At 33.4% G+C, this 17032-nt stretch overlaps 1 protein-coding gene across 1 annotated transcript in view; it reads right to left on the bottom strand.

Annotated features, from left to right (window-relative positions):
* LOC108578954 (proline dehydrogenase 1, mitochondrial) overlaps nucleotides 1-17032 on the bottom strand; it is a 73333-nt gene that overhangs the window by 4735 nt on the left and 51566 nt on the right. The window contains exons 2-3 of the mRNA XM_017942376.1: nucleotides 4340-4548; nucleotides 207-388 (exon numbers count right to left, since the gene is read on the bottom strand). Coding sequence (XP_017797865.1) covers nucleotides 207-388; nucleotides 4340-4548 — 391 coding nt within the window. The remainder of the gene's footprint in view (nucleotides 1-206; nucleotides 389-4339; nucleotides 4549-17032) is intronic.

The following is a 17032-nucleotide window of genomic DNA, read 5'->3' as shown; positions in this document are numbered from 1 at the left end:
AGATTTTTCTACGTTTCTTTTTTCTTTTTTTATTAAATATCTACAGAAACCTAAATGCGTAAAAGTACTGTATACCTTAACGAGGTTTAACTCACTTAAAAAATCATTCTCTGTAATGTTAATGTATTATACAACTTTCTATATATACAAAGGGAAGCAATGAATCTAAGAATACCTTGAATTTTGTAAAGTTTCAATTGACTCACCAGCTACAGACTCGAGGCACCGAATAAATATGTCCATGTTTCGTTCGCAATTGGCTTCATTAAGGTAGAAGTACGTTCTTGCTGAGGATACTTTGTATCGTCGATCGGCGAACGGTTTTGCTACATGGTACTTCTTCAGAGGTCCTTCTCTCTTCTCATCTCCAGCTTCTGACACGGAACTCCTGCAAATTATAACTCGTGTTACAATTTTCAAACTTTTACACATACATTTCTCTGCAATATAAATTAATGAACTTCGATCATCTTAAAGTCATCTTGATCATCTTACATATATATTTTTATATAGTAAATCAATATTTAACTCGATTGAAAATGACTTATAATATTTAAGATGATCCAAGTTAATTAACACTTCTATATACCAGGTGGGTCACCTAAGACTGAAAGCTGAAATATTTTCAGAACTGTTAATCCTATCGAAAAAAGCTTCGAACAAAAGTTTGAGGGTCGAGTTTGTTTTTTTAAATAAAGATTTCAACTGGATATTCTCTGCAAAAAGGTATACTGAATAACCATTAGTTTAGAAGATATTTTAACTTCAATCTTGTAAAACCTACCGTGCAAATGATAAGGAAAGATTTGAAACAGTATAATGGAGACGAGGACAACATAAACACAAGAATACCACTTTTCTCGTCTTTCTTACTATAAATTTGACAAAACTGAAGTTCGAATATCTCCTAAACTGATCGTTTCTCGATATAAATGGTTTAATACATTTTTATAGAGAATTATTAGCTGAATCGATTGGTGCATTACAAAATATACGATTCCATTTAGGGAAACAAAGTTGACCTTCGTATGTCCTCTAAAAATCCTAATCATATCAAGCCTTCTTCGATATGATTAACAGTTCTGAATATATTTCAGCTTCCAGTCTTAGGTGACCCACCCGGTATATTATGTACATAATTAAAATGATCAATTAAAATATTTAGAAGATCACTCGTATAATAATGATAATATCGTTAAAATTGCAAGTATTATAAAAGTAACTGAACTTACTTTTGAATTGAAATATTTAACGAAATAATTAATGTAAATAATTGTAATAATTTCAGTACGTAAAATTGGAAATATTAATGATATTAAATAAATGGAGTCGAAAATGGTGTAACGGTACAAGACGAAAAGAAGTAAATGATGTGAGACGATTTTTCACACAGCCATTAGATAAAAATTAATTAATTTAACAACCAGCTTGCTCTTTATTAATGCCAATCTCGTAAATAATTCATCCTGTACCCTATAATCCCTCCACATTTTCATATTAATTTACATATTTACATTCATACTTCGTATTAACATATTTTCGTATTCGTTTTCATAAAAAAATCTTACTACGTCGATTTGTCTTATAATGGCATTTATGCAAGTTGTACTACACCAATCACTTAACCGACACCTTGAAGCTAATAATAGGACGCAAGCCAATTTATTCGAATTGGATTAAAATAATGGAAAAGCACCTTGTCAGTAGAGAAATTGATTAGATTGTCTGTTAATTTGTCCTCTACCATGATATACATATTAGAAATTATTATAATTCTTGTACTTCGAGTTATTTTAAACACTTTCTTCTTTTTCTTCACCAATACAGGAAATAGCGATCTGAACAGTTATCTTGTTACTACATATCGAAGATATACTCATTACAGATCACACATTTTGTCTGGCTTGTATTTGAAACAGCAGAACCGTATTTACCATAAGGCGCATTAGGCTCAACCTGGGGCCACACTCTCTATGGGGCCATATTTTAAAACCCAACTCCTCCATTCAATCGGTTTTCAATTTAAATTTGAACTGATTTACTTTTATACTTTTTTTTTTATGCAAACATATCTATACCAATGTTTGTTAATTTCATTTTATTAAAATGTGTTTCTTACGAAAATATCGACTTTTATTTTCAATAAATTTAAGAAGAAAGGTATGAATTTGATTAACTGAAGTAGACTTGTTCTTTTGTATAAATGCGGCCCTGTGAAACAGTATACAGTTCGTTAAAAAAAATAGTAATTGTATTGAACAAAAAAAAAAAGAAAAAGAAAAAGAGTAAGATGGAGTCAGTCTTCAGGGTATGTTATAGATGTGTGAAACAGTGCTGTAGCTATAAGCAGTACTGCCATAAAATGTCAATTTATTACTGCCGTGCATACGCGATATTACATTGATTTGTTGCATGAATCGAAACGTCACAATTATGACACCGGAGAGTGAAGGCACTAATATCTTCGTAGTAATCCTGTACAGTACTCGTATTCTAACATTAGTCATAATAAACCGATATGATTTCAACGATATTAATAAATATAAAATTGATGTGAAATGAATTATAATGCATCAGAAATGAAAACACACAAATGTACTAGAAATTCGTATAAATTGAAAATTTATGTACATTACACACTGTATACATCAGTAGACATAAATAATTTCTTACTGATTATCTGGATTGTTATTATTTGTTTTGAAATGTTTATACAATAAAGTACCTTACTTTAGAAAATCTTAGAAAATATAGTAAATACTTTACATTAAAATTCTGTTTTATTTAAATGAAAGTAACGTTAAACTGACAAATAATTGTGTTCTCAAACTTTCTACTATCTATTAGACACAGTGACCTTAACAATCGTTTTGCATCGTTCTTTAGCTGGATAAAAGCTTTATATACATACTTTTCACCTGTTCTTTTTCAAAGTACCTATCGTTTATATACTTCTTTGATATATATTGACATAATTAAGTAATACAGTAAATTCTCCACAAGTGTCAGTCCGCAAGGAATCTAAACCTGACACTTGTAGAGTCAGGGACTACGTTTTCGAGCCTCGCGCCCGCCTTTGTAGTTTGCCGAACGTAGACAAGGACAGCGAATAAAAGATAAGGTGAAACGTGAGTCGAGGCAACCAAGCGATTTAAACACCAACTTTTTTAATTTTACCTTTTTTTATCCCGAAATTTTTCTTAACATATTGATGAGATTTTTCTGATGAAAATGACATCAAACACGACATAATTTGAACAACATTTACTTATTAACACGTTCACTATCACGCCAGATATTTCACTGTATTGAGATAAAACAGACGCCCTGTATTACATTACATAGAGTCGGCCTACCGTTTGACTGCCAGGTGGAGAATTGGCCTGCCGTTTGACTGACACTTGTAGAGTCGGCCCTGCATTTGACTGACACTTGTAGAATCGGCCCTACATTTGGCTGACACTTGTAGAATCGTTACATAGAGTCGGCCTACCGTTTGACTGCCAGTTGGAGAATTGGCCTGCCGTTTGACTGACACCTGTAGAATCGGGTCAGAAAAATCTCAGCAACATGTTAAAAAAAATTTCAGATGAAAAAAAGTAAAATTAAAGAAATCATATTTTTCGTGAAATCTCGTAAAAGAAACCGAGTGGTGTAGCGTTACACGCTTTGACTGACAGCGAGCGAGATAACATAGGCGCAGCAATGACACAGGCCTATGCGTAGGACCAAACTGACTGACACTTGTAGAATCCAAACTGACTGACACTTGTAGAGAATTTACTGTATTAGGTCTACGCAAAAGTTTCCATCGCTCGTAAATCGATGGCACTGAAAGCCACTGTACTCTTCTTTATCAGAAAAATCTCAGCAACATGTTAAAAAAAATTTCAGATGAAAAAAGTAAAATTAAAGAAATCATATTTTTCGTGAAATCTCGTAAAAGAAATCGAGTGGTGTAGCGTTACACGCTTTGACTGACAGCGAGCGAGGATAACATAGGCGTAGGATCATCTATACTGACACTTGTAGAATCCAAACTGACTGACACTTGTAGAAAATTTACTGTATTAGGTCTACGCAAAAGTTTCCATCGCTCGTAAATCGATGGCACTGAAAGCCACTGTACTCTTCTTCCTTATTTAAATTTTTCGTATTTATACCGAATATAGTATCAATATTATCTTATTACTATTCTTACGTCAAATAATCATATATATCGTGAAAAATAAATGCACATTCTTAAAAAAATAAAAAAATACGATGGAAACTTTTGCACAAACGTAATACTTAGCATAGCGAATTAGGCTGTGGCAAGTTGATCAATGCTAAAACATACTGTATTTCTCGTCGTTCCGCCTCTTCCTGAGAGATATCCTCCTCGACAGAATAATCAAGAATGGGTTTCACTCCAAATTGACGCAACCTGTCCAGGACAGGAGTGATCTGCACCTCATCTTCGCCAGCGACAAAGTGACCATAAAATGTAGCTTTCATAAGCTTCGTGAAAAGTTTCTCGCCAAGTATCTGCTTGGCCAATTTCATCAGCTGAAACAAATGGAATGAGCACATTTAGCAAACGCGCACTAAACGACAAACTAATTAAAGAAGTTCTTAAAGGTAAATGTAATGAGGCATTTCTAAATGATTTTAGTTTACTTGAACACTGTACAACGTTTAACAAGAGGTAACGATAGAATTTTCGAGTTTTTACAAATTTTATCAATAAGTGATAAACAAGGGTAACATTTACCCTTTCTTATTTTTTTTTTTTCATTTTTACACAAATAAATATCAGCAAACTTCAGATACATAAATTTAGATAAAATGTGATAGATCTTCGACAATTGTGATGATTATGGAAGTGGCCTAAGTCGTATATTTTTCGTTTCGAGATATTTAGAATTTTCCTTTTAGGTGTATTAACAAATACCTTTTCATTACGTGATCAAATACTTCACAAAGTATTATCTCTTACAATATAACTGTTTTCTATGAAAAGATCGACGCAACGCAAAATAAATGATAAATTCAATTTTTTTAGATATTTGACTTACAATTAGACCACTTTCATAATCACCAACACAATTTCATATATTTCGACACTTATTTTTGAATATTTCGAAAATACAATTTCTATTCCAAACACTTTTTCAAACATTTAACGTCAGGTATTAATGTAAGAATTGTCTCTTTGTTGTTAAATCGTTAGTCATCGTTGGTTATTTTTAACAAAAGCATGGAAATAGAAGCCTAATGACAAAATCTGGCGAACGGTTTGGTCACGAAATAAATCTACTACGTCCCGCCCATTCATCAACGAATCACGATGCTTGAAACTGGACGCTCGTTTCTCTAGTAAGATGTGATCGAGGTAACGTTCTACTTACTAGTTCTCTCACAAACTTTCCGAGTTAATCATTGTTAGGACAGCAAGGGGACGATTTTATGATACGTGATTTCTAGTTCAGCAAACCGTTATTTTTAATTTAGCAGACCGGTCTGCAGCCAACATGCGGCAGGTAGAATTTCTCAAATGTTAAAGAATAGGCTATTGTTCAGTCAGTAAGGCAAGGTATCATAAAGTCACCCCCAAAGGGTCTTCGAAACCGATGCAGTTACCGAGGCCTCTCGGTACCTGACCTTTCGAACGAGTCGGAGAGTCAGAGTTGACCTGGCCGGGTTTTCCCCCCTTTATTGTCAAATTTCCATCCAGCAAGGACCAGCTTTGCCGACTTAGCTTAAGACCAGAGAGTGTTAGTACACAGACCATCAGTTACATTAGGAATATTAACCTTTTAGGTACGCCGCGCTCGTCCGCAAGTGGGTACCCCTGGAACGCCTAGCCGCGGATGGCACAAAAACCGTTCATGACGATTCTCTGACACGTGTACTCTTCAACGACAGCTTCGATATTGCCAGGATGCGAAATAAAGCAAAAAACGTATAATACCGTCCAAAATCATGATAGCCACGAAAGTCACTATAGTGTCGTACAATCCAAATTGGTGCTATCCACGAAAGCCACTATAGCGGCGTTCCGTAAAAATAAAGGGTCTCGGAGGAACGCCACTATAGTGGTGTACCGTTCCAATTGATGCCATCCGCGGAAGCCACTATAATGGCGTACCGTATCTAAAAGGTTAAGGATTCAGTCAGACTCTCAACGCAATACATTCAGTCTTCAGACGGCACCTAGTGCAATATTCCAAGTACGCGGGAATTAGTACCCGAGTGCTTAACAATCATCTTTTCAAAGTTTTGACACGTGAATTACTCAAAAACTTAAAAAAAAAAAAATAATTCAGGTAAATTTCATGTTTACTGCATATTGCAAAAATTAACGTATGTAATTTAAAACAGAGTAAAATTTTTGATACTGTTTCATTAAACGAAAAAACTATTTAACATCTTTTTAAATTTCACAATTTCAGCCTCGTGAAAATTTTCAAAGAAGAAGCAAGCAGAACACCTTGGACATAGAGTGATTCTGAGAACCTATCTGAACTATGATTTTTCAAGAAAAAATTCACAAATCTTTTGCCTTCGTAGATGCAGCGGCGCATCTACAGAATGTAATTACAAATTTTTCTGAAAAATTTTCTGTAATAATTTTTTAAACTGACGAGGTAAAAAGTATTTTGCTTAAAAGTGGGTAGTTTGTAAAATATTTTCTACATGTTGCAATGAAAACTTCAAGTCATACTTATTTATTCGTTTCAAGTATCGTACAACCAAAAACTGTATTGTAATCTGTACCTTTGTTTGTTTATATCGAACAATGAAAACAGTGAAATTATGGAAAATGTGTAATTATAAATTATATGAATTATTATAAAATTGCTCTTACTACAATGTTCTGATAAATGTATACGTATGCTAGTAAATGTACATGTTTATTAACCCTTTGCGCTCCAAAGGCGCTGTTATGGCGACATACTTCATTACTCTGGAGAACTTAGAAATGTAAAATTCAAGTTTTTCAATATTACTAAAATAATGCAACTTAAATATTAAAAATCTTTTCTTCCTTAACAAATCTTTATATTTTCAAAAGTTTCACTGCAAAAGTACACTGAAATTGCTATCTAATCTTATCAAAAAATGCTCGGAGTGCAAAGGGTTAATAATAATAAATTTCTTCGTTTTTATCTTCCACTAAATCTTAATGATTACATGCAATTAGTGAATTTTACGCTTTTTCTGCAATATAATAAAGTACCTAGCTTGACGTAATCATATAAATGAACACTTTATAAAATGTTACATGGCAAACACGTTGCTTTATGTTTATTCTCTAACCGCAAAATTCTAGCAGATATTACATATGAGCAAACCGCGGATGTTTATGCACTTAAAGTGTATCGAAATGTGCAAATAATGTATACGAAATATGAAAGTGTAATATATGAACATACGCAAAAGTATAACAACATGTGTAAAAAATGTGTGAGATATGTAATAAGTATATTGAAAATATGCCCTAAACATTATGATTGTAATTTAAATTACAATAAACTACAAGCATTTCTCAATATCTTTCACTTTCTTAGTAAATTTGTTCCAAAGTTCAGTAAATAATTTCACAATATAAATATGCGATACACTTTTGCATACGTTGTTGAAAAAAAAAATACAAAATAAATATGTAGTACATGATTGAAACCCTCTAAAAACAAAACAAATCTTTCGTGTTGAGCAGAAAATTCGTGTCAATTTTTAAGTAAACAAGTATTTAAATTCTATGCTTTCCCAAATAGAACCAATAATTTCTTTACTCTATAAGACCGTTTCTTTTTCTATAACTTTTCGCCGTTTCCTAGCAATTTGGAAATCCCATTTTGTCAAACAGTTTTTAAGAAATTTCTTTTAAGATCGAAATTTTCATCTCTAAATTTTGCAAATCGTTTGTGATCAACTTGTTCTGATAAGCTACCTTCTCTGTAAACATTTGTCGTTTTAGCGATTGTCGGAAATTTACTCTACTTCTTTCTATCTTCAAAATACTATAATTCTGAGAAGAAACTAGCAATTGCAACGAAAATATACGCGAACTTCGTATGTTTTCATTGAGTTTCTTTTTTTTTGTTCTAACGTATTCGAACACTATCTATCAAAAATTGGCAACGAACTTTCTGCTCAACCGAAAATATCCAGATCTCACTTTATTGCCAATGTCCTATAAAAATACGCATTTGCATGGATATCAGTAGTCTGCATACGATAATAATACAACATTCTTCTCAAAATGAAATTCAATCACCAACTGAAACGTTCGTCTCATAGTAGGGCAATGTGATCAATGTACAAGAACATAAAAGCAAATGGTAAATACGAGCTAGTAAATACAGAATATCGACAATTTCTGTCGTACGTGTTCAAATGTTCGCTGCAGCAAAGTAATTTTCTGATATAAAATACGAAGTGCTGTCAAGTGTCAAGTGATGTCAATACGTTAAATAATAGAGACGTGCAAAGAAAAAGAAAAAAGTGAATTACACGATATAATGTTCGCTGCAGCAAAGTAATTTTCTGATATAAAATACGAAGTGCTGTCGTGTAATATTCACTTTCCGACGTTTACGTGTGAACATTTCAATACGTTAAATAATAGAGACGTGCAAAGAAAAAGAAAAAAGTGAATTACACGATACTGCGGAAAATAAAAATTGAAATTCAATCTTGAAAAAATGAATCGTTACACGTACAACCACTAGCTATATAACCCAGGCAGATTTGATTAAACCGGGGGAAGGAAATATTCCTTGTCAAGTTTTCATGCCTGCTCAGAGAAAAAGTACTGCATGACCCGGTTTCTGCTGCAAATTGCTCTGTGTATCTTTCGTTTCACTATTCTGCCAATAAAATTTGTTCTTTCACTTTGTGCACGTATAAAATTGCAGCAAACGCCATGAAACAAAAACACATAACACGATATATAATTCTACATATTTCAACGACAAAAATGTCAGAATAAAAAGTATTACGACAATAATTGATGCACAAAGTGAGAAATTGGATGGCACTTGGAGCACTTCGAATAATAAAAACAATAGGAAACTCAACAACGTGACAGTATAATATAGCAAATAAAATGCGAAATAACAGAGTCGTTTTAACTCGTGACAGTTGACAATCATTTCCCCGTATGATATATTTGTGGTTGGTTATATAACCAACATAAATGTCAACGTAAAAATACGGGACCCGGAAAAAGGCAGCCGTAAAAATTGGCATATTTCTCCTTCGTCGGAATTCGATAGTATACACGGTTCTTACTCAACGTTTACACGAAATCACATTACGAATAACACACATTGTTTTAGCATGGCCGCTGTCACGATAAAAATGCACAATGCAGCGCGGTTAAGTGCCGCAAAAATTAGATATACTGTTAAGACCACGCTTATTGTCTTGGCATATTTCTCCTTCGTCGGAATTCGATAGTATACACGGTTCTTACTCAACGTTTACACGAAATCACATTACGAATAACACACATTGTTTTAGCATGGCCGCTGTCACGATAAAAATGCACGTTGCAGCGCGGTTAAGTGTCGCAAAAATTAGATATACTGTTAAGACCACGCTTAGTGTCTGTTAGGTTTTCTGTAGAAACGGTTTATGGCACGATCGACCGGGAACGGTTACTTGCCGATTAGTCACCCGGAGGAAATTCCAGATTTTTGGGACCTTTCGCCCACCCCTCGCGACCGTGTCCCACCGCCCACCCCTCGCGACCGTCTCCCACCCTTCCAAGGTGACAGCGCGCTAAGGGGGCACTGGAAGGACGGTAAAGACGATATTAGACACGTTGATTGGCAAATGCAATCGTTAACCATTAACTAATCGGCGTGTCCCAACAAAAATCCCTCTCACGGACTGGAAGGGCGGTAAAGACGATATTAGACACGCTGATTGGCAAATGCAATTGTTAACCATTAACTAATCGGCGTGTCCCAACAAAAATCCCTCTCACGGATGTCCGAGACGCGACGTCGGAGAGTGGAGTCGTCGAGTAGTCGTTCAATCACCACGAACAAGGAGAACCAAGGAGGAACCAGCTCACATCACGCGTTAAAAATAGATCAGTTTTTACAAGTCCCAAAAATTTGGAATTTCCTCCGGGTGACTAACCGGCAAGCGGACCGTTACATACAGATACAGACCGTTACATTCGTAGTTTATGGTATGTTCGTAGGTTACAACAATTTCGGTATACATAGAAAAATGGAAAAAATTAGGTTGAATGATTTGCACAGTCTAGATCCTGCCCCATCAGATTTATTTTCGTACTACTCCCCTTTCGTGCAATCAAGTTTGACAATCGCGAAGAAGTGAAAATCAACGTGCAAAACTGGCTCAACCCTTCGACAGTTTATCCCGTGAGAGACTCGGGCAGAGCGTCAAATATCCAAGTGTTTAACTCAAGAGAGACTCTTAGGAAGAAAGTTAGAAAGGGACGAGATATTATTATCATAACTATGACGCAGGGTTATGTACCCCAGGTTTTAAAATCGATCACACACGTTGTAACTATTAAACAGATACGTGTAATTCGTAATTTTATTAGACGAGACAAATAATTCATTGCCACTGGCAGAAACAAGCTAGTAGAGTGGGGCAAGAGCAAAATTGTAACAAGGGATTATGTCGAAATATAGGTAAACTGTGACATTCGTTGAATAAACCATGTTGAAACAACAGCCGTTTCTCTCTTTACTTATTGAACACGACCATCGTACTTACACGGATGCTTTATCATACCAGATGTAAATACAATATACCTACAGAGTGAACTCGAAATAGGTAGTCAAACTTTGATACCATGTTCTATTCTTCTTAAAGATGAAAAAGGTCTTATAAATGTAGGCCTCAAAACTCTTTCTTTCCGAGATACGATAAACAATTTTTGTTTATATCGAAATTTTACACGAATAGAGCTGCCACACGTAGAATTACGAGTAGAGGAGGAACAATGGCATGGTATGCACACGCTCCCCTGACTTAACTCCTTTTGATTTTTATTTATGGGAACATCTTAAAAGCTCAGTTTATGATAACAATACTATTGACAGTCTAGAAACACTGAAAAACCAATAAAATTCGAAGTTTTGAACGTCTTCGACAGTTTCTGGAACGTCAATGCGAAGCGTGGTATTGTTGCAGATGGAAATCATTTTTAGCAATTACCTTAAGTAAGTTTTAAGCATTCTTAGAATACACCATCGCAAATACAAAGTGTTTATACCTCGGAAAGGAAGAGTTCGCGGACCTATAGACCTGTAGTATATCACGGAGTAGAATACGGTACCAAAGTTCAACCACCTATTTCTGTGTCACCCTAATCGAAATTTTTCCCAACTATTATACAAATTTTCATCTCAACCAGCCAAGTTTGTTTATTTTTCGAGGACTCGTTTTTAACGATACCTGTGCTTCGGTTGGATTTAACGAAAATTTTGTTACGATTTAAAAAAGAATTGCAATTCTGAAAAATTACTATGGAACGATGTGACGATTAACTTTTACGAACAGTTCCTTGTCCAAATAGAGAGTTGAATTAAAAGTTTGAGCTAAAATAATGGTTCTTAAAAATAATTCGACATTTATTGTTATCTGTCATGTTTATTATTGTTAAGATACCAAGAAAGTTTTAATATTCGTGCATAAAATTTGTACAAATTTATAAATAATTTTAGCTAAAATTACGCTTATGTATAATAAATCTTTGGATATAGTACCTACGAATATGAATCGAAGCATAAGGTCATAAACAGCTTTAGGTAGAATCTAAGCACAAGTATTGTCGTAAAAGTAATTTGTTCACTGTCTAACTTGATCACTTTTTACTACACACTTAAATACAAAGAAACAGAAATTCGTACTTCTTGGCGAAAGGAACGGTACTATTAATATCCTGAAATGTTCACAATGAATTCTCTTAGGGTAATTATTTGCACCATTTCTTATAATTTACGATTAATAAACGGAAATATTTCCACGTCAGATATAATACTGTATGTCATTCGTCATTTGCATAAATGAATTGTTAATGCCTCGTGACGCGTCATGATTTACATCTGTGACTCATGTTGTTGCCAGTTCCTGATCGTCACAGATAAACGCACATCTCATTCACTATGATCAAACGACACGAAGACGGATTCTATGTGTTAAACATATATATTTCGATTAAACGTTACTACTATCTCTTTTTTCTACTTCATTTTAATATTTTTAATTGTTTTGGCCGTATCATTTTTGAATTTGTTTTATTCAATTACGGTAGAAGTGTTTAAAAGATAAAATTAAACATTAAATTAGGATGGAAGTGCACCAAAAGGTACGAACTGTACAGTGCAAGAAAATTTTCAAAACTCCTATAGTCGTCGACAGAAATGAAAGGGTTAAGTAGAATTAATTACAGTTTTGCACAAGATTTCATTCATAAATCTTCAAAAGGTGGATACTCGTTTTGTATTTCTTTAACATGCACTTAATATGCATTAACACGAATATTTCGTGCATGCCTCAATGGCTCAATTATGACCACATATATTACGTACAATTTGGAGCAATTTCATTTTACAACTGAACAACGATTCGAAACATATGCTTACTTTAGACTTTAAAAAATCGGGCTGCAGAAAAGTATTGACGCAATGAGACGCATTAAAATCTTACTCCTCGCAAGCAACGATATAAAAAGTAGTCTAGTTATGCAAAATCAAATACTTATTTTCAAATATTAAATTCGTAATATAAAAGCAAGAGGCCGCTGAAAACGGGGAGGCCAAATTTATGAATTTGATTAACGGAAATAGATCTTTCGAGGTCTCGCAATGATGTTGCGCCTGGGGCCTCCAAAGGTATAAACGCGGCCTTGGCTGCGTAAGGTAATTATTTACCTTAATTTTTTGTAAGTTAAATAAATTTTGAGATTTTAGAGATCTGAGTTCCCCTAGGGGGAGTTCCCCTAGCACAGGACGTTTAAGGTTCTTCTTAAATAAATCTCTTTACCTGTGCACACGCGACTGAAACGCATAGGTAACTTATTTTCATTCCTTTTGTCCCCTCTAGGAGATACGCAGAATAACGGCTCGGTAGCGTTTCAATTATTGCAGATATAACTAACGTCCGATATTAGGTGCCGTCCGGCGTTAAGGGAACTCCCCCTACTGTCGTATACCTCTCTCCTATCTTTTATTAGTTTTTAGTCATCCTGCCTCCTTTCCTTAACTGTCAACAAATCCGCATCATCCTAACGTTAGTCACCCCGAAACCTAGACCTCCACATCATCCTTTACTTTTACTCATCGCTGAACCTAGACCTCACCGCCTCTCCCTACATTGACCTCTGAAACCAACCCCTACTCTCGTACTTACCGAACCTATATCTAGAAACCTTTTCCGTCGAAACATCAGATTTCTGTCTAGCGGTCTTCACTCACCGAACGTCACCGAACAGTCGAATAAAGTCGAATAGTACTACGTGCAGAATAGCATCCTTATTTCGCCCCAGTTTCCGTCAGGCTCTCCTACCGCGTACCTATTAAAAATAATAAACCAACGCAAGGAATCGCGAGCCGCGGAATACAACACTACATACAACTTCATGTTTATTATTTAAAATATTGCTCTATAGTATCGCGAAGATTAGCAACTGTAAAATATTCTTCAATATTTTTTCATATATTCATTGAGATTAATGAAGCAGCACACAGTTACAACTTCAAATTGACAGTATATTAAAAATTCCTGATTCTAGCGATGTGTGTTGCAAATAAAAATCTTTAAATGATTCCTCGTGTATAATTCTATAACGTATAAATATTAATAAGCTTCTGCTCTCAAAACTTTTGATTCTACTAAGAACTAAATTCCACAAAATTTCCACTGCAATGGTAATTCAAATACTCCATTACGAAATATCACACACACTTTGCTAACTAATCTATACATACATTACAGGTTTGAAATTTAAATTCAAATACAAAGGTAATCCAAGTTCGGACAAAAAAGTGTAATTTATACGACTTACACAAGTTCCGTAAAATGTGGGCATTCAAGGATCGAGTAAATTTAAAACGAGATTCTTCGCATTAGCTACATACCTAACTTCATCCTTCATACGTTGAATTGTTATACGCGCGCAGAGTAGATAGGAAATGAAAAATATTACAACTATGGCACTCGAGTACCGACTGAGAAGCGATGTTATTGTTTGCCATTTGGTAAATAGGTAATCGGTATTTTACAGAACAACAGGTCTATGGGCCTCCCCATAAATGTCGAAGCAGTGAAATAATTTGAAAGGACCAACTTCTAATGAAATGTTACCAGATCTTGTATAACAAAGATACGTTAAACATTGAAATAAAATGGTCATATTTGCCGATATATGTATGATTTACTTTTGTTAGTTTGAAAAAATTTCATCAATTTTTCAGCAAATACTAAATATCGATTTTATGTGAAGGTGATAAATTTTGTAGCACAAGAATGTTCCAGTCTTATCGAAGGATAAAGGTGTTGTACAGAAAATTCAAATTCCGGTGAAGAATAAGTTACAGTGTTTGCAAATATTTCAGAGAATAAATCTAACATATTAATTTTTTCGCCAGAACATTGGATAATAAAAATTAAATTAAAATAAAATCATTTAGAAAAAATGTTACATATAAAATACATATTAATTTATGTTTTATTTCAAACATTTCTGAAATTATTACTTTTTTATTTCTTGTCTTTTAACTTATTTATTCTGTATTATTGCAATATTCAGAATATTTTTCAATCTAGTAACTATTGAAGATTCTTAGAAAATTTCTAAAAGTGAAAACGAAATTTAGAACGTTTAACATATACCGACACGGATAAAAGGGCACAACGGTTGCTAATCCCGGTACTTAACACAGAAATTCTAAGGCGTCATCGAAACTCTACACAATGTCGTACTTGATCCCCGAATGATCTTCCTTCCATACAAAGTCAAGTACTCTTACAAATATCTAAAGGCTTAAAGATACATTTTCGAACTTTTTTACAAAAGTTAAATTGTTTAAAAAATTTTAGTAACTTATAATAAACGCTGTTTGGTCCTTTTATTTTACTCGATTTAAATCTACGAAAAGAATGAAAATCGAACTCAAAAGATGATAATGCTTAATATCCCTAAAAGGGCTTATAGAAAAATTTATCGATCGTTCTTCTATATTCAAAATTGTTGCTCTTAGTTACACCCATTAACCATATTTCTATTGTGAATTATTACGAATAATAGTCGTAGCTGCGATTAAATGGAAGTTGAAAAATATTTCTCAAGTGTATAAAAAATTTAATTCGCAAACATTGTAACAATTTGCAATGAATAAAGTTTTTCGTAGATTTAAAAAAATTAGACCAAATTTCGAGCAGTTTAATTATGCATGAATGTTACCGCACGTTAATGTATCAATGTGATAAATAAAAGAATAAATAATGATTTATAATTAAATCAGCATTTTATTTTACTTTATACTAACAGATATTTCATGTTTTATAACAATCTTTTCCATTAGCCTATTTTTGTAGTTAATACTCTAAAAGAAAAACCATGTTATTAATTGCATTACAATTAATCACAAAATTAATAGCATAGTAGACTAATGGATCGATAAATTTTAAACAGTTACACAGAAAACATGTATGAAATATAAACCATTTTACTAGGTTAATAGTAAAAGTGATGTATGGAGTGTGGATGGATGTATGACAAAAGATAAAGATTGTAAACCAAGATCCATTCCTTGACCGAGAGGTCGAAATTGGATAATAAAAATAAGTGTAAACCGTTTTACATATTAAACGTACAACTTGTAGCCATTTGCATTATTACAATATTTACGCTGTTGTAAAAGTAATATCTCGAGATTATCAACATGAATGGGCATGACTTATACGATTAAATTCATTTATAAGCGGAGAAAAAATATAAATTTGCATATTCAAATTTAGCCACGCTTTTGAAAATATCACTAGAGTTTACGTTACGAAATGAGAGATACTTCGTGCTTTGAATGAATTTTACGATCTAATTATGTACGACTCAAAGTATAACAAAGTGGCCATTGTTAACTGTTATAAATTACAGTCATAAGTATTGCTGGCCAGTTGCAAAATAAACAATCGTATGACAGTTTAACAACAAAGGGAATTAATCTCACGAAATGAACATGCCAGTCGTGCATGAAATGTGTAATACCCTTGTCCACGTGCCAACGAGTATAAAATATGCAGAATAAAAATAGCAGTCTCGAGACCTATGAATGATATATGTACATGCATAGCTATTCGAGTAATCGAAATTCGGCCCGTATAAAACTCGTTTTATTGAACTTCGTGAACTATTTAAGAATCATCGTAGATATTTAGGATTATTCGATGGAAAAGTAACATGAAAATTCGTTTTACTAGAACGGAATTTGCTTTGTGGAAAACATTTAGCTAGTTCGTTATTTCGATACTATTGTATTATGGTAACTGTTTCAAGATTATTCGATTATTATTTTCAAAAGAAGAATTGTACATTTGATTATTCGAGAAATAATATACGACTCAATTATTCGGAACGCAACGTTTAATTTATTCAAACGAATTGAATATTCAGTTATACAGTAAAATTGTCTTTATTAAATTGAAGCGAAGGATTAAGGTTTTGATAATTCGTATAAAGGTTAGAGGTTATGTTCCTTTTTTTTTTTGAGTTAAATAAACTGCTTTAATAAGAATAAAATATAGTATAAAACTAGGCTTTTATTATTTATGTACTTTAGAAATTGAATTCTTACTTCTGACAAGTGTAATGCATGTGGAAGAAGGAAAAGAACAAAAAAGTGTATAAAATATGAAACTATTGCATTTAAGCTACCCAAAATATTAACTATGATAAGAGTAACTGATAACAGTAAAAGATCTAATAGATAAGATTATTATGGAAATGATTACACTAATTTTCATTTCTCATTTTTTATAAAGAAAAGAATAATTC

This window comes from Habropoda laboriosa, unplaced genomic scaffold (assembly GCF_001263275.1).
Source record: "Habropoda laboriosa isolate 0110345459 unplaced genomic scaffold, ASM126327v1 scaffold30, whole genome shotgun sequence".
NCBI lineage: Eukaryota > Metazoa > Arthropoda > Insecta > Hymenoptera > Apidae > Habropoda > Habropoda laboriosa.
This window is presented reverse-complemented; position numbering and strand designations above follow the sequence as displayed.